The 24474-nt window shown below is 44.7% G+C and overlaps 1 protein-coding gene across 1 annotated transcript in view; it reads right to left on the reverse strand.

The window, feature by feature from the left end:
- Positions 1–24474, reverse strand: part of GABBR2 (gamma-aminobutyric acid type B receptor subunit 2) — a gene marked incomplete at its 5' end in the record, with an annotated part of 332387 nt that overhangs the window by 126474 nt on the left and 181439 nt on the right. Inside the window, 2 exons of the mRNA XM_074331530.1 lie at positions 6765–6965; positions 12906–12971. Of these exons, the coding sequence (XP_074187631.1) occupies positions 6765–6965; positions 12906–12971 (267 nt within the window). The remainder of the gene's footprint in view (positions 1–6764; positions 6966–12905; positions 12972–24474) is intronic.

The raw sequence follows: 24474 nt of genomic DNA on the forward strand, positions 1-24474 counted from the left end.
CCAGGACATGAGTCACACCTTTTAATGTTTCGTTTTAATGCATCTTTGTAATTTTTCCATCTTTTACTATTTGGCTATATTTTTCTTTGATTTTTAAAGGCAATGTGGGTTTATTTCTGGTTAATTCATCTACTGGCTATTTTAAAAGTACTAAAAATTATTTAAACGTGTATTTCTTTAATTAATTGCTCTAGGCATAAAAGAAGTGTGGCCCCTGTGACTTCTCTCTTCCTGGATTTTGCTCGGGGAGCTTTTTCTGATGCATAGCAGAGCCATCTGAGGGCTGCTGGTGTCTGCCTTTGAGTCCTGTGTGTTCAACTCAAGGATTGCATTCAGATGACATTTCTAGACCTCTTTCCCATCCAGAACATGCCACTGACGCATCCTTCAAGGTTTCTGCGACCCTGTTAAAGCAGGGATCCAGACCTGAGGTGTGATCTCACTAGGAGGTAAAGGAGTGCCATTTTTAAACTTCCTTGATATAGTGTATGGGGGTTATTTTTTGTGGGGATACTAGTGGGGCCGAGATCATATTGTTTATTCAATTTGGCCTTGGGGCCAAGACAAACCCCTACATATCCGTTTTACACATGTACTTGTAAATCCGTATCTTTTCTATCCCAAAAACTGTTCTTCATTTTATGTAGGATAAGGGGCCAGAGGGGGATGGAGAACACTGGAAATATGACTGTTTACCTCATTTCTGGGGGCAGAGTCCTGGGAATGGGACACAGGGATAGCTAAACCTTGAAAGGTGACCGCATTCTCACTGTCCTTGCAAGAACCGAGTTGAAGTTTTTGCTACCTCCTTATATCCCAGGCCATTCATCACTTCCCAGGTGAAGCCAGCAACCAATCTCCCTTGGGCAAAACAATGACAGCAGGAAGAAATAACTGTCTGAGCAAAAGTAATAGTTGTTCTTAAAGCAGGCCTCCAATTATCTGGGGGCAGAAGAACTTCTTCCTTCCTTTGTAAAGCTGACACGGAAAGCTGATAATTACTCATTATCTGAGGTCAAGTTTATGAGATGCTAAAAGTTTCTGAGAAAATAACTTTATATAGATCATCCCAATTACTGACAGGTTGTGCTCCAGCATATTTTTGAAAGGCAGTTGTTGGAATTGGGAACATATTTTCCCACAGAAACTATGTTATAAATAGTGGTTAGGTTCCCAGGCTAGCCCACACAAGCTTGCTAACCCATAATGTGACTAAACCTTATGGGTCTGTCATCCCAACAGAACCAAGTGGAGTCCTGTTTTCTGAGAGAGAGAGAGAGAGGCCTCATGGACTGAATAGAAAAGAAGAAGGACACACCCCTTTCCACATCTCCAACTGCTACCCCTGCAGCAGTAAAGCTGGCAGAGCTTCACCCTAGAATTCCTTGTGAGATGCTGGAATCACAGGGTCTCATGTGGAAGGTACACTAGGGGATTAGTCTATATCCATATTTTTAAAAATCTTCTAAGATTTCAAGAATACATAAATCAGTCACCACTGATTAAGCCCCTCCTACAATCTGATTGGATCTTTTAAATAGCAACTTCCAGGTGTTGGCTGAGCTCCTTCTGAGCCTCCTGTAGTGTTGGGAAGCTCACTCTCTCTTCAGGCAGAGCCATCCACTGAAGGAATGCCTGATGTCTATGGGACTATTCCTTCGGATGCAGAGTTTACATCTATCTCCCTGTAACTTGTATTCAGCATGCTATGTCTTCCTGTGGAGCCACAACAAACATATCTGCTCCCTCTCACGCACAACAGCGCCTCAAAGAGCTGAAGACAGTGGCATGCTTACCCCATCCCCAATGGACTGTTCCCCCACCCCCAACTTTTAAGCCAAATAATCTCACTTCAGACCTCCATGCTGACTATGATGAAATAGCTTATATCAGACCAAAGCTCTCATGAAAAGCATTCAGGAAAGCAGAATAAAATATAAAAAGGGTTATTCAAAGGCACCAGAAAGCAACCAGGACATCCAGGACTCGAGGAGCCAAGATTCTGGAGGGAAGAAAAATACTTTGAGAAGAGTCCAACATTCTTTGCTGTTTCCCTTTGAGGCATTTGCTGATTTGTAAGGCTAGTTAGTTGCAGGAACAGGAAGCATTGGATAAGAGCTTTCAGCAGTTCCATGGCGAGAGGAAGACAAAAACTGTAGTCCAGGGCTATAAGGGCAGCAAAGTCTTTTAGGTCAAGGTCTCAGAGGAAAAGGAACCACAAAAAAAAGTGAACCCAGTATTCAAACTGTCATTTGCACTTGACATATTTGGTGATAAGTAAGCTGCATAAATAAAGCAAGAGGGTGAGAAGCCAAGCAAAAAGTGGTTGCTGGGGGACTAAACAAATAAACAGAAGTGTTTGGAGTCTCATTATATCAGGAAGACAAGAGTTGGAATCCAGGACCAGTAAACACCCCAAGATTTCAGTTGAGACCAGGAATAAAGACGAACCAAAATAGACCAGACCTTACAAAAACTAAAATCAAGCCTGGAATCATCTAAATTGTTGATTGTATTAAGATAATCTGCCCTTATTCTAGCTGCCTGCTTGATGAGAAACAAATCTTCTCTGGAGAAAGATAACACCACCTATAGCCTCTATAGCTTTTCATATCCAAGTTAATTAATCAAATTTGCCAGGTATACAAGGAGATAGGATCACATAATTTTTTAAAAAGACAAAGAAGGAAAGAAGGATGAAAGGAAGGAAGAAAGGAAGGAGGGGAGGAAGGAAAGGAGGAAGGAGGAAGGAAAGGAGAGAGAGAGGGAGGGAGGTAGGTAGGTAAAGAAGTAAAATAAGCAATAGAAACAGACCCACAGGTGATCCAAATCTTGAAGTATTAGACATGGACTTTAAAATAGCAAGGTTTATATGCTCAAAAACATAAATTAAAAGATACAGCATATCACCAAAGAACTGGAACCAATGAAAGAAAAAAGAATAAAATGGAAATTATCAAAATGAAAAATACAATAACTGAAATTAAGAACTCAACAGATGGATGAAGCAGCTTATTAGACACAGTAGAGAGTAGGTTAGTAAACTGGAAGAAACCTTAGTAGTAAATATTCAGACTGAAGCACAGAGAGGAGAAAAGGATAGAAAATAAAAAATTAACATAAGAGATATATGAAATATGTTGAAAATGTATAGCATATGTATAATTGGTGCCCTGGAATGTGAGGAAAGAGAAAATAGGCAAAAGTAATACTGAAAGGGGTATTATAATAGAATTTTCCCCAAACACATATCAATCCACAGATTCATGAAGTTTCTATAAAGTTCTGTGAACTCTATTCAAAATAAATCCAAAGAAAACCTCACTTCAGCATAGCATTGTAAAACTGCTGAAGCCCAAAACAAAGATAAAATCTTAAAAGGAGTTAGAGGGGGGAAAAGTATGCATTATCCTAAAAAGAACAAGGATAAGTCTGACAGCTGACCTAATAGAAACAATGGAAGCCAGAAGACAATGAAATGACATCCTAAAGTACTGAAAGAAAATAATAGGTCATCTAGAATGTTATACCTCATTAATGTATCTCTCAAAATTCAAGGTGAAAGAAAGACATTTTCAGACAACCGAAAATGGAGAGAATTTGTCTCTAGCAAACCCACAGTAAAAGAAAGACTAAGAGGAGTTATTCGGGAAGCAGGAAAATTATCATAAACAGAACAGAAATGCAGCGAGAAATGAAAAGTAATAGAAAAATGTAAAGATGTGAGTAGATCTAAATTGAAAATGACATCTGGGCTAAGAAAATTTAAAAAAAATATTAAAGAAGAAGAACAAAGATGAAGGGCTTACACTACCAGTTATCAGTTCTTATGATAAAGCTTTAATTATTAAGACAGTGTGGTATTGATTAAGGGGTAGGCAAATAGACCAATGGAAGAAACTAGAAAGTCTAGAAGCAGATCCACACTATATACAGCCATTTAATTTATGACAAAGGTGTAGCATAGGGAATGGGGAAGATAATGAACTTTTCAATAAGTGGTCCCAAATCAATTGGTTATCCATCTTGAAAAAATTAATCTTAATCTTACCTCAGACCATACATAAAATCAATTCCATGTGGGTTCTATATCTAAATGTGAAAGGTAAAGCATAACTTCTAAAAGACAAGATAGGAAAATATCTTCATGAGCTTGGGTGGGCAAAGATGCTTAAACAGGACACAAATATACTAATCATAAGGAAGACTAATAAACTGAACGGCATTAGAATTAAGAATTTCTGTTCATCAAAATACTTCATTAAGAATGAAAAGATAAGGTACAGAATATGAGAAGATATAAGTAATACGTATAAGCATCCAAGAATTAATGTCCAGAGTATAAAGCAAATTTTTACAAATCAATGACAAAGAGGCAGAGAATCTGAGTAAAAGACTTGAATAGGTAATTTATAAATAAAGACAAGATCTGATCCTGTAATTGTGTGACTCACGTCACCTTGCTCACCCTAATCCCAGTCCTGACGACCTTGTTTTTATTTAAAATTTTGATATTTTGTTCATCATGGACTTGTTTTGCATTAATTTTGAATATTAAAAATATTGCATGAAAATATTTTTTCATCTTGATGACTGAGGTTTTTGGCACCCCCTTAGATTTTGCCCTTAGTCCCAGCAGTGGGCCTGTGAGTTACAACTGGAGGGATGGGTTGTTTAGTTTGGACAAGGTCACTACCCAGAGGACCTATGTGGGCCCAGGGCGATCAGTGGGGGTAAGTAAGTGAGAAGTAGTGAGTCCTGTGCTACTGGTAGGACCTGAGAGTCTGAGAGGCGTCTGGTCTAAATGATCTCTAGGAGAGACCTGAGGCCCTCTGAGTGCAAGAGGTGAAAAGGCTACAGATGTCCCTGGGTAGCTTCCATCGTCTTACAACATCGGGGTGATGTAAGAGAGGCTGCCTCTTCCCTCAAAGACTGTGGGGACAGGGACCCGTCTGCTGGAAGCTGCTCGAGCCTGGAGCCTGCCTCTGCTCCGATGGCGTTGCTGCATCCTGGGAGGCCCACGAGGAGGTCACCCACGCTGTTGGGGTACAGCTCCAGGAATAGCACAAGGTGTCCCATTCATGGGCACAACAATAGGGGTTAGCTCAGCCTCCTCACTAGCTGCCCCCCCCACCGGCAAAAAAATCAAAAATTAAAAATGAAAGTCAGTGACCTAGGAGATTGTGTTGTTATAAAGTGAAAACGTTTCTTCCAAAAAAACACTGCAAAAAAAATGATCTTCCCAAAAAGCATTCCTGTGCACAGATCACATCCGTGCATGACTTGCCCGCCCTGGGTCACATCCATACTCCTTAGAATGACATTTGAGGTCCTTCTCGTGGCCCTCATCCCCACTTAGCTTCACAGTTCTCTTATGTAATCACTCATGTCTTTGGTCTTCTATAAGTCTCTCTGTTTAATTATTATACTGTCTTCTTGCATGAAATTTTTTCCCTCAGTTTTTGTGTTTTCCTAAAATTTTATGCTATTTTTAGATTACAGTATAGGGTATCCCTGGACCAAGGATCTTCTAATAAACTGCAAACTTTGACACTTCTAATCATAACACTTACTGAAATATAATGAGTTGTTTCTACTCATTATTCAGCATCTCAAAACCTTTTCATATACTCATTGATTTTGGTATAAAAATATTTCTTTCAACCTTTTCTAACCAGTGTTTTTCTGGGATCTCTCAGATGCCAGCATGGTCTAAAGAGTTGTTTACAAAATGTGTCCTAATGATTTGCCACCTTTTGAAAAATCAATACATCATTCTTGTTGAGTTGGCTCCAATTGAGATTAAATAATGGATAAAAATAATGCATATGTATATATGAATAGAAGTATGTATATATATATGAAAAGAAGTATGTATATATGAATAGAAGTATGTGCACCGCTATACTGAATTTGGGCTGGTAGTTAAAATTGAGAAATGGATGTGCCATCTTCAGCCGGGCTGCCATCACCTGATTCTTGCTAACACTCACACTGATAGAGAACAGTGTATGTACGTTTGAAATACTTTTCCATATGCCACGTTGCGTGGCTCTCTCACATCCCTACTGGATAAGCAGGGCAGGGGTTAGTAACCCCTAGTGAGAACATGTGGTGGCCCCAAGGACTTACACATCCTGCCTAGGTCCTCCTCCCAGTTGTGACAGTACTGAGGTACCAGGAGCCATGGTAGCCATCAGTCCTCCTTTTAACCCCAGAGGAGGGTATTTTTACCACAATTATACAGAAGAGGAAACAATGGCTTGGAGAACTGAAGCTCAAGGTCCCACAGCTGGTAAATGGCAAAACTGGGGTTCAAACTAGTCTGGCTGGTCTACAGTACATGTTTCCCCAAGTCTACTTGAGGAGGGCTTTCTTCTCTGGGTTGACAGAAGCATCAGTGAGACAGAAATGACATTTGAGGTCTGAGGGTTACAGGATGAAACCATAGTAGAGCCTGAGAGGCAATGCTTATAGTTGGTACTATAAAAGTCATGACTCTACCCCTTATATGTTCACTGTGTTACGAGCTTACAAAACACCCTTACCTCATTTGATTCCCACAATTTCCTAGAGGGGCATTTCCTAGAGTGTTGGCTATCCCAATTTAATGGATAAGTGAAGCTCAGAGAGGTCAAGTGATTTGCTCAAAGACACACAGCAAAAGCCAGAACAAGATCTGGGCACTTTTTGCCAACATAATCAGACAGGATGATGAAAGAAGATGGGCCTGGAGGCTGAGATAGACAGACCAAGGTACTGACCTTTCCTGAGATGGTCTTGATCTGCTTGGAGCTCAGGGGTTCAAAGTCCACACCGATGTAGCCCTCCATGGCAGTAAGCAGATTCTTCCGGAGACAACGGGATGAGTTGGCTTCTATATGCACCTGCTCCCACCAGGAAGGCTCATACCAGCCTGGAATGATCCACTGGTATTTGTTACCATACATGTTCTGCTCATATGCCTGTAACAGATGGGTTGGCCATGAAGGAACCAAGAGTCAAACATTTGTTCAAGGTTTTGTGCCCTGTGAGAGAAGTGTGTGTGTGTGTGGGGGGGGGGGGGGAGAGGGACTCAGTCTTCCTCTTACCAGAGGCTTTATTAATTTTTCTATTACTTGCTTGGTGCCCTCCTTGTTATGTCTCAAGGGATCCAAGGGGGTTTATGGGAAACTTGTATAACAAAATAGTAAACATTAAGACATAAGGGCCTGGGTAAATATACATTATAATATGTTTACTACAGGTAAAGAGAACAAGACATAGAGAAGTCAACCAAAGTTTCCAACAGTATACATAATAGGCTGTATATTTCATCATGAACTTCCTGGCAGCGCAAGAGAAAAGGGCAGTGAGATTATTTACATAGCTCTCATTATCAATAAGGAGAAAACAGACCAGTTCTTCAAGGAAACAAAATGTTTTCTAGGCTTTAACCCTACCAAAATAAATAAATAAATAAATAAATAAATAAATAAATAAAAGGAGGACACTGTCATATGGAGGACACTGTCATATGGAGGACACTGTCATATGTCAAATTAGCAAGCATGATAGCAACAGCATCCCTACAACAGACAGATTTCATAAGACTATTTTTGTACAGATCTTTACTAAAAGCTGAGATCATAATTTTAAAACACAACCCAGGGAGAGCAATTCTGCAAGGGGGCAAAAAAATTTAATCTAAGTATGTAGTTTATATAAGATGCCACTTGGCAAAGTGACCAGTCTCTCTGAATCTTTACCAAAAGATGGTGTACATAAATTCACATCCTAAAAAATGTCCCTTATATCTGTATGTCTTACATGAATCTTATTTGATTGTCATTCATGGTCATCCTGTGAGGTGGCCAGGGCAGAGTTTATTATCCTCATTTTAGAGATGAGGAAACTAAAAATCAGTGAGGGAAAGTCACTTTTCTAAGGTTACACAGCCAGGGAGAAAAGTCAGGCTGGAACCTAGGTCTGCTGACTCTCATGCTGCAAAACCACACTGCCTGCCTCCCATTTAAATAAAACATCATCAGACTGTTCTACTGCCCCTCTGTTTGGCTTTAGCTCTAATTGTGCTGGTTTGATATCAGGAAAAGCATGCTTTGTGATAGCTTAGATACACCCAGAAAATCTCACTTTGTAGGAATGTCATGTTCCCTCAAAACTGGGTCTAGAACGAAGCTTCTAAGTCATAGATTCAAGGTCCATCTTTTGAAATTCCCCTCTATTCTTAGCAAAAGAAACGAAAACAAAACTTTTTGGAAGACTTTTCAATCTTAAAAGGTTGAGGCAAGAAGATAGCCCTATTTATTAGGAAAGTATGTTAAATAAGGGTCAACAGATACAGAGTGAGGACCTGAGGAGGTCTTCTGGTCAGACACAAAGGCAGATCTTCATTACTCTCTGAGGACAGAAACCAGGTTATAATTTAGAGGCAGCGCTGAGCAGGGAGCCAGGAGGCGAACCTCCGGGATCAGCTGGGACAGTTCTTTGACCTGCTACTGTCCCATTAGGAGTTGTTCCTTGTGAATGAATTGTCCAGAAAACAGAAGCTCAGTCCGTTGGAGTGACAACACATTTTGTTTAGAACAGGAGTCAATTTTGATGAAGATAAAAACGTGTCTACTGATCTTCTGGGGGGAAAAAAGATGACAGTCAAGCAGCCCTAGATTCTTTGCCACACACCAGCTGGTTAACGAGCACACAACATCTTGGGCCTTGCATTTCTCATCTAGAGACCGTGGAAAGCAAAGCCCAATTCACTGGGTTGGCGTAAGAATGAAATGAAATAATATGGATACCACGCCCGCCCAACACTACATTCAACAACTCTTCAGCCGCTCCTTCTTGCCCCCTTCTTCTTTGGGTCACGCGTAGTTTCATTCTGAACATCAGTCACCATTATGGGCCACGCACAGTGATACTCTTGGGCGTAGAGGAGACTGGCCCACCAAATGGCCCCAGACTGCTGCACTTGGAGCTTTAGATCCACTTCTTATGGCTTTGTCTCCTTTCTAGCTGTCAGGTCTAGGCAGTCATGTTTTAGGGTCATCTAGTCCCTCTCCTCATTCTGAATTTGCTGCTTTTAGACTGCTATGGGCTTGGAAAACACGGAGCCTGGATTGTTCAACATATGTGGAGAGGAAAAGCAAACAGGTATTGAATGAGGGTCTAAAAGGTTCTCCTGCAAGGGAGGGTAGACTGGGCTTAAATATATCATCTACTGTCTAAAGCAACTGCAGAGAAGCTTCTGGGCATCCATTCCAGTATTGCTACATTCAAAAGAACTGAGGTTGTTAGACATGTGGGCCCCATGTAGCTGCTGGCGTGCGTGGCTGTCAGCTTTGCCAGATTGGGAGTTCCTGGAGGTGGTGTCGGCTCTTCCCAGGATCCTTAGAGCAGAGTGCCAGGTGTACAGAGGGCACACAATCAATGGTTGTGAAGTGACTGAAAGAACACATATCCCGTTTACTTGGCCACCTTGGTTGTCATTTCTCTGCCTCTCATAGGAATGTGGTCTCAGGACCTTTGGCCTCCAAACGAGCCCTGACACATGGTGGTGGGTTGTCCTAAGCTCAGCTTCTTCAGTCCCATGAATCGCTCTGGTTCTTATTAGCTGTAGACAGGGAACCACGATGTGAACATTTATTTTTTAATTCCATTTTCTCTCTTTATGAAGTTCTGTTTTGCCTTGTCCCCTCCCCATGCAAGAAGGACATTGCCCTTTTATATTACAGTTCACAACAGGATAGCAAGAAACTCTCCCATCAGTAAAGCAGTTAACAGTTGGGATGACGATCTTCCATTCGTGGCCTTCTGTAAGCCTCTCGACATCCCCATGAGGCAGACGGCGCAGGGAGCATTGCTTCCATTTGAGAGGTGAGGCAGCCAGGGACCAGAGATGTAAAGTGACCTGCCTGAGGTCACACAGCTGGCAGAGCTAAAACCAGAACCCAGGTCAGAGTGCTGGAGAATTTAGACTAGACCACCGAGGAGGGTGGAGAAGACAAAAGCAGCAAGCCATGCCCATACCGTGCTGGAGCCAAAATGAACATTTTGCCACCGGACTATAAATAGGCCTTGCATTTGCTGGAGTCTGCTCTCCCACTGGGTGGCAGTTCCAATCTCAAGAACACAGCAACATGCGGCAAAGTTTGCACTGCGGCATTTGGATGGCAGGGATGCGGATGTTTCCAAGCCAGTTTGTGCTCTGACACGCACAGGCAGGAAGGCTGTCTCCATGGGTCTCTGCTCTGAGGGGCCCTGCCTCCATCACATGCCTGAGTCTTGATCCAGCGAGGTGACCGTGAATAGACTCCTTAGGACCTTCCAGACCTGCCAGAAGAACTCCTTCCTAACCAGATAAGACTGAAAGTCCTGCAGGACAAATCCATGTGAGGGTCTGGTACATGGAATAAATACCCAACCCAGACCTCTGAGACTCTCCTCCATGAACGAAGCAGACAGCAAAAACTCTAAGAGAAGACTCATCTCAAAATACCAAAATCCAAGAGGAAGAAGTGAAGTGGGATGATAAGGTAGGATGGTGTCCCATGCCGTGTGGAAGGCAGGCAGCCGGGCTTTGGGTCGAGAGGAACTCAGCCACACCATCTGTTCTGATGTAGAAACCACGGCTGGAAATGCCACTCAAAAATCATCCCAGCGCATGGCGTGGAGGGAAATCACAGGCACGCCTCGGCTTGGGTTTGGCTTGAATCAGAACACGAGGTTTGCCTGCATTCTTGCAAACAGGACGTGGCCAGTGCCGGCGTGGCTTCGTTATGGATCATTTTTATTAACTTATTTTTCCTGGAGTTATTACCCACCATGTGCTAGCTGCTTGCAAGGCCTTGGGGAAATGGTGGGTGGAGGGAGGGAGGAACCCAGCTTCTTCCCCAAAAGAGATCATGTCCTCCAAGTTGGAGCCCTTTAAGAAATGGGCCATTTTCCTTTAAGAAAGGGGCCACTTCTAGACCTTAGATGGTAATGTGCAAGGGCGTATGAGTTTTGAAATAAAATGCATTAAATCAATTTGCTCCATTTTGTCAATTTTTCTCATGTTCCTTCTTAGATTTTTATATGGAGAGACTGGCTGTTACCCTTAACTGATACACGGGATGCTTAATACAACCTTGTAATGTCCATCAGTTAGTAAACTTGTCAGCCCAGTGGTGGTCCATTCCATCTTCAGACACCTGAGACCTTCCATGAACAAACCAAAAAAAGATCACTGACGTTTACTGAGGGCTCCCTGTACGTCAGACGCTGTGCAAAGTGTTTTTGCTCATTTAATCTTCACAGCAATCCTATGAGACAGGTATTATTATCATCCCCACTTTACAGATGAGAAAAGTGAGGCTCAGAAAGTGTCAACAAGCCCAAATTCGTCAACTAAGCAGTAGAGCAGGGGTTCAAGCTCAAGCAGACAGATTCCTGAGCTCTCAGCTCCACCCAGGTTCTCTGAAATGCCAGCCTCATAGCTTCTCGGTCCTCTCTGGTAAATTGAGAGATGATCAGGCAGTTTTTACTGCTGCTGGGTCTTCAGGATGAAATATCCTGTGCGATGGTGGCTTGCAGTCACTGCCCTCTCCTCACTCAGTTCCTGCATCTCTCCGGAAATGATGAACCAGGAGCAGAGCAGGACACCCCAGGCAGAGAGCAGAAGGGCTACCCACCCCGGGTACAGAGAGGCAGCCTGAGGTCACCTCAGCTCCCCGGCAGCTGTGCTCACACAAGTGACTCAGTAACCTTGAAGTCAACCAAGACCCCAACGTCTCTTTTGCTCTCAACACACAGCTATGCCTCTATGACCTTCAACTAGGCGGCTGGATTTGTTCTAATATAAACTTCTGTTAGGACTATTAGATTTATTCTTCTTGGATTTAATCAAACATTATAGCCTATTAAGGTTCTTTGTACCCTGACTCCGCCATCCAACATATATTAAACTCCTAAAATTCCTACCAGCCTACTTTTAATAATTTCATCCAAGTTACTGACAAAAGTTCAAAGAGAACAGAGGCCTGTGGCCCATCACCTGAGACTACACCCCAAATAACCTCAGTTTAAGAGGAAGAGCTTATTGGGTAGGTGAAGACTCACATAACCGGGTCCTCATTCTGTTGACATTTCTCCTGACCCAGGGTGGAAGAGGGGAGCCAGGGAACCAAAATGGAGACTTAGTTCCTGTGTTAGAACTCTTATACCTACGTAGGTTAGAACATCATATGAAAAAAACATAGAATTAGATCGAGAATCAAGAGAACGGGAATGGAACCTTGGCTCTGCCATGAATTACCTGAGGGCTTTTGGAAGGCCCCTTTACCTCTCTGGGTGTTCTATTTCCTCATCTGTAAAATGGGATAATGATAGTTGCTTCACATGGTTATTGAAAAGATTAAATGAGATTTAAGGTATTAAAAAAAGTACTTTGTCACTTGTCACACACCAGACAATTGCAAAGGATTCAGGGGTAGATATTGAATACTTGACAGTTGTTCTACACCTAAGACTCTGAGCCCTGCTTACAGGACAGGGAGGGGTCTGAGGCACCTCAGTCTTGCCCGGGTATCTGCTGCCCCCCTCTGCGCAGTGCATATAGCAAGGCTCCATCAAGCATGGCTGAGATAAGGGGACTTGGAATTAGCAGACAGGGCTTAGACAACAGGTTAGACAGTGGATTTGGTAAATTGAGGTCCCTGGTTCCCCCTACGACTGCATAGTTTTGAACCCTGAGGCTTTAGCTCCCTTGAAAGAAGAAAGAGCAGCGAGAATAACACTTGTGCACCCAACAACCCCAACGCCAGTCCTAGGACCTCACTCACAGACCAGCCGGCGAGAATGAGTCGAGGAAAAAGCTTCGTGAACTTCCCCAAAGACACAAATGACAGGATCAAAGTTTTACTTACACAACAGAACACTTTTGCTGCCATATGCTGGTCAAACTGGCCAAGGATAATCCTCACGTCATTGCCCTGTGGACAGAAGGACATGCATGTAATGGTGAATGGATGATCGGCACATCCCAGGGGGCAGAGAACATTCGTGCGTCCCAGGCTCCCCAGCCAAGAGCTCTGCCTGAGCAGCAGGCAGGGCAACCCCTCAGCCCCAGCCCAGCCCAGCCTGGATTCCCTGGCCCTCTCTGGGGCCAGCTTCCCTTGGCTCCTGCTGCCAGCCCTCCCTGGTCTCAGGCACAAGCTGTGGCACAAGTCTGCTGGATGCTAAAGCCGATAGCTCTAAGGGGCCTCTCGCCTCCTCCCCTCCAAGGGCAGGTGAACTCTGCCAGGCGCAGTGTCTAATCTTCTTCACTCCACATGTAGGGGAACTGAGGCCAGAGGAGAGAAGGGAGCTTCCTAGGTTCCCAGGATGGTGTCTGCAGAAACGAGATCCAGCCAACCCTCAGCTTATTCTAGACTTTTCTACCTTCCTGGAGCCCACATACCTTTCCAATTAAGTTTCAGAGTCTCTTTCAGTTCTGAGTTTTGTTCAAATCTCACCTCTAACAACAAGGGTGGCGTCAGGCAGCTCCTTTCCCCCTCAGAGCCTTAATCTCTTCATCTGCAAACTGGGAATAATGGTGATACCTACCTTGCAGGGCTGCTAGGACACTAGATGAGATAATCCTTATAAAGCGCTTAGCACAGTTTCTGGCATATAGTGGACGCCCAGTAAGTGGTAGCTAGTATTAATATTTTATAACCTTCCCCTGGCCCATTTTTATTTCAAGGGAAAATCTATATCCAAAAGTTCTATAAACGGTTATTTATTACCTTATTATCTCAATGTGGTGAATAGGTGCATGTTTACAGCTGCTCCTGTGACTCATTTATTCATTCAACAAACACTTATTCAGTGTCTGTCTGAGGCTCCCTCCCTGGTCAGGGTAAGGGGCCCTTGGTAGCTTTCTAGGGGGTGGGGATCCAGGCTGGGCCCTGCCCCATAAAGAACAGACTGGAGGAGGAAGTGCTGGGCAGACACCCAGCTAGGCCCTGGCCTGCACCCTGTCCCCCTTCCCCCATCACTTCCTGCCCTCCACAGTGAGGCTTAGCCTTGCAGGTGGTGCTACCTTCCCTCCGTTCATCCCGTCCTCTCCAACAGGCCTCAGGGCCCTTTGATGCATAAAGAAGAGAAACATGCTTTTAAAGATCAGTTTTTAGCATCTTTCAAAATTGGAAAGTGCTGACTGGGAGGCCATTTTACTCATCATGTACTTGAGCAAAATAAAAAAGGCTTGGATTCTAAAATCATCCTTCGTTTGCAAGCAAGAGTGGAAAGAAGAAAAAAATAAACCTTGCTCTGAAAGGACTTTAAAAGATCATTAACAGAGCAGTTGAAGCAAGGCAAGCCTTTGTCACCACCATGCTGTAAAAAGTTTTCAGCTGCTTCTGTTCTGTGGACATGCTCCAGGCAAACTCCAGGGTCTTTCAGCTAGCTTGTTGACATCTTTCAGCGTTTCTTGCTGCTAAGAGCATCCATCCATCCATCCATCCATCCATCCATCCATCCATCCATCCATCCATCCAACATTTATGGAACATCTACTTTGTGCCAAGCCCTGTGTTGTTAAACATAATAGAGCAGAAACCACTTATTAGATTTTGCAGTCAGAGACCTCAGTTCAAATCCCAGCTCCACCACGGACCAGCTGTATGACCGTGGGTCTTACTCTCCTGGAGCCTCAATTTCCTCACCTCTGAAAGAGGAATAATGCTAGCTACCTTGCAGGTGGCTGCAGGATTCATGATAAGGAACCCCATCTGTTGGCTTCCATAATGCTTTCTCCTGGTTCCCTCCTACCTCCTGGTCACTCCTGCTCAGAATCAGTGCCTCATCCCTCTGTCCATCCCATCCCAACCATCCACACAGTTCTGCCCTCATCACTCTCCCTGGGCAACCTCTTTCATGACCCCAGCCACAACTCCCCTCTGCGTGTTGTGGACTCCAAAATCTTTCTCTCCAAGCCTAGAATTTTCTCTAGCTGCCCACTGGATACCTCTGCTTAGGTCCTCCCAGGTGCCTCAAGCTCAGCATGTCCCAAGCTGAACTCATCGTCTTCCCCAACAAGCCCCTTCCTCCTCTTGTGTTGACAATGGTGTCGCCAACCTCCCATTCCCCCAGGTGGGAAACTTGACAGTCATCTTAGATTCACTCCTCTCCTTCCTCCAAGCCATAGGCAGGGGCTGTTGGTTCTGTCTGCTCATAGCTCCCAAATCATCCCTGTCCCTCCAGCCCCACTGCCCTGGGGTTAGCCAGCATCATTCCCTACTGGGTGAATCACAGCAACCTCCCACCTGGATCCCTGCCTTTAGTTCTGTCCCGCTCACCCCAGTCTCTACAGAGCAGATAAGGGATCATTCTAAGATTCAAATGTGATCATGTAAAATCTTTCCAGGGCTCCCTGAACTTGACAAATCAAACTCTGAGCTCCTTAGTAGACCATTCAAGATTCTTTATCAACGGACGCCTGCCTACGTCTCAATCACTGCTCACTAATCCTCACTACTTCTCCATGGCAGCGAGAATGACCGATGTGCAGTTCTCTATTTGTTCCTTTGTTTGTTCATTCATTCATGCGTTTTCTCGCTCCATCCGTTTCTTTCTGCAGGCTCATCCATCCAGCATGCCCTTCCCTCCCAGCCCACTCATTCTGCCGGGATAGTTGCTACTCGCCCTTAGTGCCTTAGCTCAGATATCCCTACTTTGAGAGGTCATCTCTGTCCCATCCAGCTTGGTGGCCATTTGTTCTTCTGTGGGCCCAGAGCACTCTGTACATCCCTCTATCATGGCACACGTCCACTCATCTGTCTTTCTTCCCCACTGGACTGAGGGTAACTTGATTCATCTCTGGGTCCCCATCTCTCAGCACCGGGCATAGCACATATATCAGTAAACAGGTATTGACTGCATGATGAAGTGAATGAATGCTGTGTGAAGCACCAAACACAAAGCCTGGCCTACACTGTTTATTCAGTAGCTGGTATCCTCACTGCATTAACGTCCTGCTAACCTAGTGCCTAAGCACTGACTCAGCTCACCACCTCCATGTCTTGAATGGACCATGGGACCCACGTCTTCATGGCTGATAACCTGACTACCTGGTGACAGATAAATAACCAGTTCTGCCATTTGTGGACCATTTAGTGTCCCTGTTGCCTTGACAACCAAGTTGCATGGACCACTTGGCCAATGTTCCCAGACTGCTAGGATTGTATGGGGCCCAAGGGATCACTGATCTAGTCAACCCCTTCCCAGAGAAGCTAAAGGTTTTCCCTAAGATTGCACAGCACCCCAAAACCAGTGTTCTCACCTTGGTCCCCCCGACCATTAGAGGGCCCTGCAGAAAGAATCTATCCAGAGCCAGGTTGTGTCTGATGTGGGGAGCTATTCAAACCCATTCTGATTCTAGATGGTGAGTAAGAGAGGGCAAAATGCTGCCAAGTCTGGGAGGGAAGAGGATGAGCTAGGGCCCAGTACAGCTGGAGCCTGGAATCCCAGGATCAGGGAGAAGACAAAGGGAGATGGGAGTTGACTGGGAGCCTTAGAGGGGTCCTGGAGAGCAGTACAGAGAGCCGGAAGTGCTTCTCAGAGTGGAGGATGTGCATCCCTGGGGCGTGGAGTAGCCCTGAGAGGATGAAAAGCACGGATATACCTGGATCGTCTTTTTGGAGTAGCAATTTATTGGAAGATTAAGGGGTAGAGGGAAACGTTTTGGATTTGGGGGATCTTATAAGTTTTTAACATGTGCAAACTCTCACAGAAGTTCCAGAATCATGCTTTTTAATGTTACATAACTTGTATCTTTTCTTGAAAGTCCAGAGAATGGAAAAGAGAAATGTTGTGTTGGCAGTGGCCCTTGCTATGGCCAAGCCCTCCACCTTCCTGCCAGGGATATAAGCACACTCTCCTCTGTGATTGAAAGGGCTTGGGGACAGTTTAAGGAGTATGGGGCGGGAGTGTAGGGGAGAGAGCCAGGAACAGCACTGAAGATGAGATTGACAGGATAGAGCTGTGAGGTTGCAGAAAATCTTGAACGTGGCAGAGGACAGAGTCTCAAAAATCCTGGCTCTTCCATGGATGCCTGACTTTGCAGAGGGCCGCCTGGAGTGAAAGTAGATGACCCGAGGTCAGACAAACACAACTTCTTCTCAGATGGCTAAACCATAATGGAGACCTATGTTCACACCCTTAAGAGGCCACGCCCCTAAGGGAAGGGGCAAACATGGAAGGAAACAGCCCTGGGGTGGGTGGGATGCCCGAGGAAGAGGTGCACAGACCAACCCTGAGAGGATTTCCTTTCCTTTTTCCTGGGCCCGTCTCATCTGTTGCCTAGAACCCCTTTGTCTCTGGGAGCTTTAAAGGAAGATAAACTCACCCCGACACACACAAATGACTCAATTCAAAGAACTAATGTGTAAGCCCCGTTTTGCAGGAGATCCTAGCAAAGTCCAAATAAATGACAATTCCTGAGCTCTTTCTAGGTGTTGTGCTAAGTGGTATATCAGTCCCACCCTAGAAGTGGGTGCTATTATTATGCCCATGCTGAAAAGTTTCACTAGCAAACAGATGCCCAAAGAATTCAGAAGCTTTCCCAGATGCAGCAGACACCATTGGTCGTACGGGCTGGTGCACCCATGTCAGCTGTGGTGAGGGTGGTCTGCTAACAACTCACACCCTTTGCTGGGGAGCTGCCCTCAGCTAAGGGGAGCTTCCTGGCCCCCGGAGGCCATGTTGGGGAGGGTGCGGGGGAGCCCCACACCCTGCAGCAGCCAGGGACAGACTAGCACATGTAGAAAGCGTTAGCTCCCTTGCTGAAAGGTGGGACTAGCTCTGTAGGACAGGCTGTGCTCCAGAGACCCCGTGGGGCCAGGCTAACTGGGTCTCCGCCAAGACAGCATTTTGACCTAACTTCCCTCTAGCCTCATCTGCTTCTCTCACCTTCTCCTAAGCTCACTCTCAGTAAATCACTTCCGCAAGAATCTCAGGCTCTGTTTCTAGGCAGTTAAACCTAAAACACCAGATCACACAGGTGGAAAGTGGTGGTGCTTGCCTTATCTCCATGTGGGTCTGGCCTGAGAACTTGAATGCTCGACCACGCCCCCTATGTAGTGCCTCCAGGGCTGAGAAAGCCGACCAGGCCTGAGCTGCAGGAGCTCAGCATCCAGTCTGCAGCAACAACTCATGGAGAAAAGTCCTGCAACTTTGAAGTGAGAAGACCTGAGAGGCAAATGTAATTCTGAGACGTCAAAATAGCTGGCGCGCATTCTGAAGAGCAAGAAAACAGAAGGCCACCCTGGCCTGTCTTCCCTGCGGCAGAAGTGTGAGGTCCTGCTAGAAGGTCAAGGTTGACCTTGACACTGACCCCTGGGTTATCTGGCAACTCCTGCCACCTATGCTTCTTGTCTTGGCCCATAGTCAATAGTTTTCTGGTTGCTCAGGGGCCCAGCCCCACAGACCACACTATCTACTCCACTGGGCCGCTAAAAAAAACCCACATCAAATGAAACCCTGTACAACGTTGTAGAAAGGGATACGGTGCTATGAGCCCCCGGGTGACTGAACTATTAGAGCCTGGCTGAGACGCGAGCTGAGAGGTGGCCTGACCTGGGGCAGAAGACACGGGGGAAGGGGTCACTCTGGCTGTGAGACCTGGGGTAAGTCCAAGAGGGTCAGCCTAGATGTTTCCCAAAGTCCCTCCTGGCTCTACCAGACTGATTCTGCACCTGGAAGGAACACGCTTTCATTGAACTAAAATTAGTCTTTTGCTTTTTCTCCCCTCACCAGAATGTCCCTAAAGGCAGAGAAGCAGGAGGTACACACCGTTGAGGGAGTGAAGAGGGAACAGCTCATGGCAGCCCACTGGCAAAGCATGGAATTTCTTTAAAGTTTATTATTTTATTTTAAAAATTCATGTACATTTAACATTCCAAGAACATGTCTATGTTTACCTTAAGATAAAAATAATGCTTTTCCTTCCCAAGTCTCTGAGCAAAACTGGCCTGCTGGGAAGACGCCTCTGGGATGGGGTTTAATTTCCACTATGACTCTCTCATGGAGCAAAGGTGGGACTAGTCCACCTCAAGGCCTATCTTTGTGGTCTTCCAGTGACAGGCAGAATAATGGCTCCCCAAAAATGTCCGTGTCCTAATCCCTGCAACCTGCGAATATGCTATGTGACATGGCAAGGGGGAATTAACATTGTGGATGGAATTAAAGTTGCTAATCAGTTGATTTATAAAATAGGGAGATTTTGCTGTAATCTGAACCCTGAATGATGGGTTGGGGACTGCTCTGGAGAAGACCGAGAAAGCAACTGAAGGGAACAGAGGGGAACATCTGGAGTCTGGTGCTCTCCCCCACACGGGGGGGGAGGGGGAGACCTGCTTCAGGGCAGCACCAAGGAAATACCTGGGGGTGATCCCCTGCAGGGTGGCCTCCCCCTGGCCTGGCAACAGTTAATGTTACAGGCCCCCGTGACAGGCCCAGAATGAGCTTGAAGGCCTGGGGTCTTCATCACACAGAGATGGTTTTGTTTCCTGATTTTCTTCAGAGGAACTTTGATACATAGCTGCTAAATCAGCTTGATTAATCTCATTATGCAGTTCTGTATGTTCTTGCTCACTTGCTTTCGCTTGGGTGATCTGTCCAACATGAGAGAGAGAGAGATGTTACGGCTCGCAATACTTTTGTGTTTCTGTCAATTCCCCTTTGTATTTTTAACAGGCTTTTCTTTATATATTTTAGTGAGATGTAATTTAGAGCAATAATGGTCCATGAGTGTGTTATTCTCATGGTGAATTGTCCTCTTATCTATAGAAAATGACTCTCCCTAACAGCTGAACCTTGAATTCTCTTTGCTCTAATATGAACACTGGGATTCTTGCTTCATTTTGATTTGCTTCTTATACTGTACCTTTGCCCAACCTTTGACCTTTGACCTTTCTGTGTCGCTCTGGTTGCTGTAAATAGCTACGGTTCCTCGCAGCACAATCTGGAAGTCTTTGCCTTTTAACAGGAAGTTTGACCTACTTGAACTCATGGTCAGGATGATTATATTTTGGTTTGCAATTACAGTTTTTGTTCTCTGGTTTTCACATTTGCTTTCTGTCTGTCAATACACGGACTAGATTTTCTTTGCTTTTATCTTCCATGTTTCGGAAGCTTCCTCTTGCATTATAGTATATTTGCCATTAAGTTATTCTAAGCCTTTTCTAGCTCATTATTTCTCTAATTATGAAACTCAGGAGCAAAATGCTCTCTTTGGACCCCCTCTGCTACGTAAGACCAGGAGTTTAGCACCCATTTTGATTTTCACTCGTCGACTCCTTTGGCTCTGTTAATGGAATCTGGATTTTTGTAATATCTCAATTACTCTTATTACAGTATCTATTTTTGTATTATATGTATGTTTGCTTTCAAAGTGAATTTTTACATCTGTAGACAATTTTATAACAATTATTTAGACTTAATTCTCTTTCCATGGGTTCCTGTGGTCCCTTCTCAGCTGTTATGACCTCAGCTGTGGAGTTTGTCATCTTCTAGACAGGTTGACATAGGACTTCAAGGATTAACTTCTAGGAGGGCACATGGCTAGTGCATCACACATGGGAAAAGATCTCCCCGTGGTTCCATTGTCTCTGGGATAAAATGCTGCAGAGGAGTCGAGGTGGCCTAGTTTTTGCGTATTTGCGAGAAATTTGCTTTTTTTCTGGCTTAGATACTTATAGATTTTCTTCTTTATGTTTGCACTTCAAGACTTGTGTTATAATGGGTCAAAGTCTGAGTCTCTTTATACCAATTCTGCTGGAATGTGCAAAGGCCAGCTGGTCTGCCCATACCATCTGCACATTTCCTTATGAAATTGTTGATTTTGTAGTTACAGCATGGTCGAAGATTGGCAATTTTGTGTGGCCCACCTAGCACTTCTCTCTTGAGCCTCCTTAAGTTTGTCTCCTATTTAAAACAATAAAATCCTTATTTGAGACTAGTTGTAGATTTACAGAAAAATCGCAAAGATAGTATGAAGAGTTCCCATAAGTCCCTCTCTCAGGTTTTTCTATTGTTAAAATCTTATGCTAGTATGGTACATTTGTTATAATTAATGAGTCAATATTGATTCATCGTTATTAGCTAAAGCCCATACTTTATTCAGACTTCCTTCATTTTTTTCTCTAATGTCCTATTTCTATTCTTGAATCTCATCCTGGACGCCACGTTAGATTTAGTTGTATGTCTCCATAGGCTCCTTTTGGCTTAGGTATCCCTTATTTTTGAAGACCTAGACTGTTTTGGGAGTATTTGTCAGGTACTTTGTAGAATAGCCTTCAACTAGAATTTGCCTGATGTTTTTCTCATGGTTTGACTGGGGGAAGACTACTAAGGTAAAGTACCCTTCTTACCACATCATTTCCAGGGTACATCCTATTAACAGGACTTACCACTATCGATGTTGACCTTGATCCCCTGGCTGAGGTAGTGTTTGTCAGGTTTTCCACTGTGGAACTATTGCCACTGCCCTTCACACTGTACTCTTTGGAAGGAAGTCACTTAACAAGTGAGTAGTTCTGTTCCATCTCTTTGAGTGTGAGATATTTACATACACTATTTGGAATTCTTCGGCACAGGAGATTTGTCTATTCTCTCCTATTTATTTATTTTTTCAATTATTCATCTCAGTATGGACTCACGGACATCTATTTTATACTTTGGGTTATAATCCAATACTACTTTTATTTTATTGCTCAAATGTCCCAGTGTGGCCATTGGGTGCTCTTTCAGTTGGCTTCTGTACTCCTCTGGCCCACCCCCTCAGTGCATGGTAGTGTTGTGTTGAGCACTTCCTTACTTTCTGGAACTACAGGATGTTCCAAGATCACCTTGTCTAGAATCAGCCATTTCTCCAAGGGACCCTGGCTCCTTTTCACAGAAAGCGGTATTAGAAACCAACATCTGGGGCTAGGTGTGCTTGCTGATACTGGGCTGCCTATTTTGTTTTTGATTTTGGTTCTGTTTCATTTGTCCTGATTTTCCCTCAGGATCTTCTCAGCATCCATACCTGTTATCTTTCCTCACAGCAGATTGATCTCTTTGACTATTTCCTCTGAATTCAGGGAAAGCATCTCAAGCTTGTCTTCCATATTATTGATTTTTATTTTCCTTGGCCTTAACTCTGCTCTTTATACCCACAAAGGAGATTTTAATTCTGCTATTTGCTGTTTAGTTTTCCTGCTTGTCCTCTGTACCTCCTTCTCTATTTTATCCCACAGTAAACCAGAGATTTGGTTTTTCTCTGAGCTTTCCAGAAGTTCGTTTTCCTTGTTCTTGAGTATTTTATCCTTGTATCCTCTGTTGGCTTTGTCTGTCCAGAGTTGGTATTTTACTGACACACTCAAAAAATTTTTGAGCAAATTAGATTTAGTTCCAGGTGATGGGGAATAAAACAGTGATCATGGCAGACAGAAACCGCTGCTTTCTAGTGCTTCCATCCTAGTGGGGGGAGACAGATGATGAAACAACTAGGTAAAAATGGATAGCAGGTCAGATGTTATGGGTTGAATTGTTTTCTCCCAAAATATGTTGAAATCTTAACCCCTAATACGTCAGAATGTGACCTCATTTGAAAACAGGGTCATTGCAGATGTAATTAGCTAAGATGACATCATACTAGAGTAGGGTAGGCTCTTAATCCAATGTGACTAGTGTCCTAATAAGAAGGCTGTGTGAAGAGAAAGGGGGAAAATGCCATTTGGGGCAGATATTGCAAGCCAAGGAATGCCAAAGATTGCTGGTGACACCAGAAGCTAAGACATAGGCATGTAAGAGCTCCAGAGCCTTCTAGAGAGCATGACCTTGCCGACATCTTGACCTTGCCGACATCTTGACCTTGGACTTCTAGGCTCCAGAATGTGAAAGAATAAATTTCTATTGTTTTAAGTTGTCCAGTTTGTGATACTTCGTTATAGCAGCCCCAGGAAATAATACAGATGTCCATCAATGAGATAGAAAAAGAAATTAGCAGAAAGAGGAAGTGGCAGTGGGAGGGACAGGGACTGACTTTTAAATGAAGCCTTCAGGGAAGGGAAATGTCTGGGAAAAGGGGACCATTCAGCAAAGAGGGATGAGAAGGAGCCATGTAGGTTCTGGGAGAAGTGTTCCACGCAGAAGGAGCCCTTTGCCAACAGACTGAGCATTCTGTCCTTGGCTCTGTTTCCCAGGCTTATGTGACATTGGAATCATTTCTCAAAACTGCAGCTGTGCGGGACAGGGGAGAGAGCTGGGGCCTGGTATCGCCCAGATCCAGGTGGGAATTCCCACCTACTGCTTTCCAGCTGGGTGACTTGGAGTGAGCTCCTTAACTTCTTTGAGCCTCCAATTCCCCATTTGTGAAATGGGGATACAAAATTCCGTCTGTGCAAGGGCTCTGGGGAGGACTAACTGAGTGAGTGAAGGTCAAGGGCTCTGCACAGGGGCCTGGCGCTTGGTGAATGCACTGGAAAGACAGGTGGCTCCTTTCATAATTGTTAACATCACTTCTGTTGGAGATGGTTGATGAGCAGAGCACCTAGTTCCATCCCCAGTTTCTTGTAGACTTTCAACTAGTGCTTCTGCTCCACACACAAAGGCTCTTTAAATTTTAAAGCCTGTAGAACTCTGCAGGGCTTCTGAGGCACAGGAAGCTATTTCAAGTGTCCACCCTGGGGAGACACTACATGTGGCAGGAGAATGTCAGCTCAGCACCAGGCCCCCCACCCCTCCACCCCAGGTGCTCTCTGTAGAGCAGGCATTCCACCCCTTTGGGTCCTCTGGGCCCCACACAGCCTGACTCAACCCTCAGACCACCCAGCCTGCTGGGGAAGAGCTTGGGCAGATGGGACACCAGCTACCTGGGCTGCCAGCAGGCCCTCCCTCCTTACTGTTTCCTCATCTGCAGAGGCTCTTAGGGTTACAATGTCATATGCAGGTGTGTTTCTGCTCCCAAGCAGGCAACAAACAACTGGTACTCTGCTTTCCTTGCTCTCCATCCCTGGGCCTCCGTCTCCCTATCTCTCATCTGAGAGCTTTGGAAGAGCTCTGAAGTGCCACCTGCTCTGACTAGTGTAACCTGGGACTCGCCCAAGACAGAAGGGACCCGTCAGTAGTTGGCATCTGGAGACTCCATATCAATGACTTTCAACATGGGCATGAGGGAATGGAAGAGAGTGAAAGAAGAAGGTGACAGCTTAACTATGTCTGTATCTGCTTACAAAACCCTAGTAGCTTCCACTGCCCTCAGGATGAGAGACCAGACTTCTCAGCTTGGCATTCAAGGCTCATGGAAATTGGCTCCAAACGGTTTCCAGCCCCAGCATCTCTCCCCGGCCTCATCCCTGATACACGAGCCTCCTGGAATATCGTATGATTCCAAAGAGCGGTGAGCACACCTGTCCTGTCTTCTGATCTTCACCGCTCTTCCCTGCTGGGCTCCTACAGGTCCCCCTCCTG

This window comes from Rhinolophus sinicus, linkage group LG04 (assembly GCF_036562045.2).
Source record: "Rhinolophus sinicus isolate RSC01 linkage group LG04, ASM3656204v1, whole genome shotgun sequence".
Taxonomy (NCBI): Eukaryota; Metazoa; Chordata; class Mammalia; order Chiroptera; family Rhinolophidae; genus Rhinolophus; species Rhinolophus sinicus.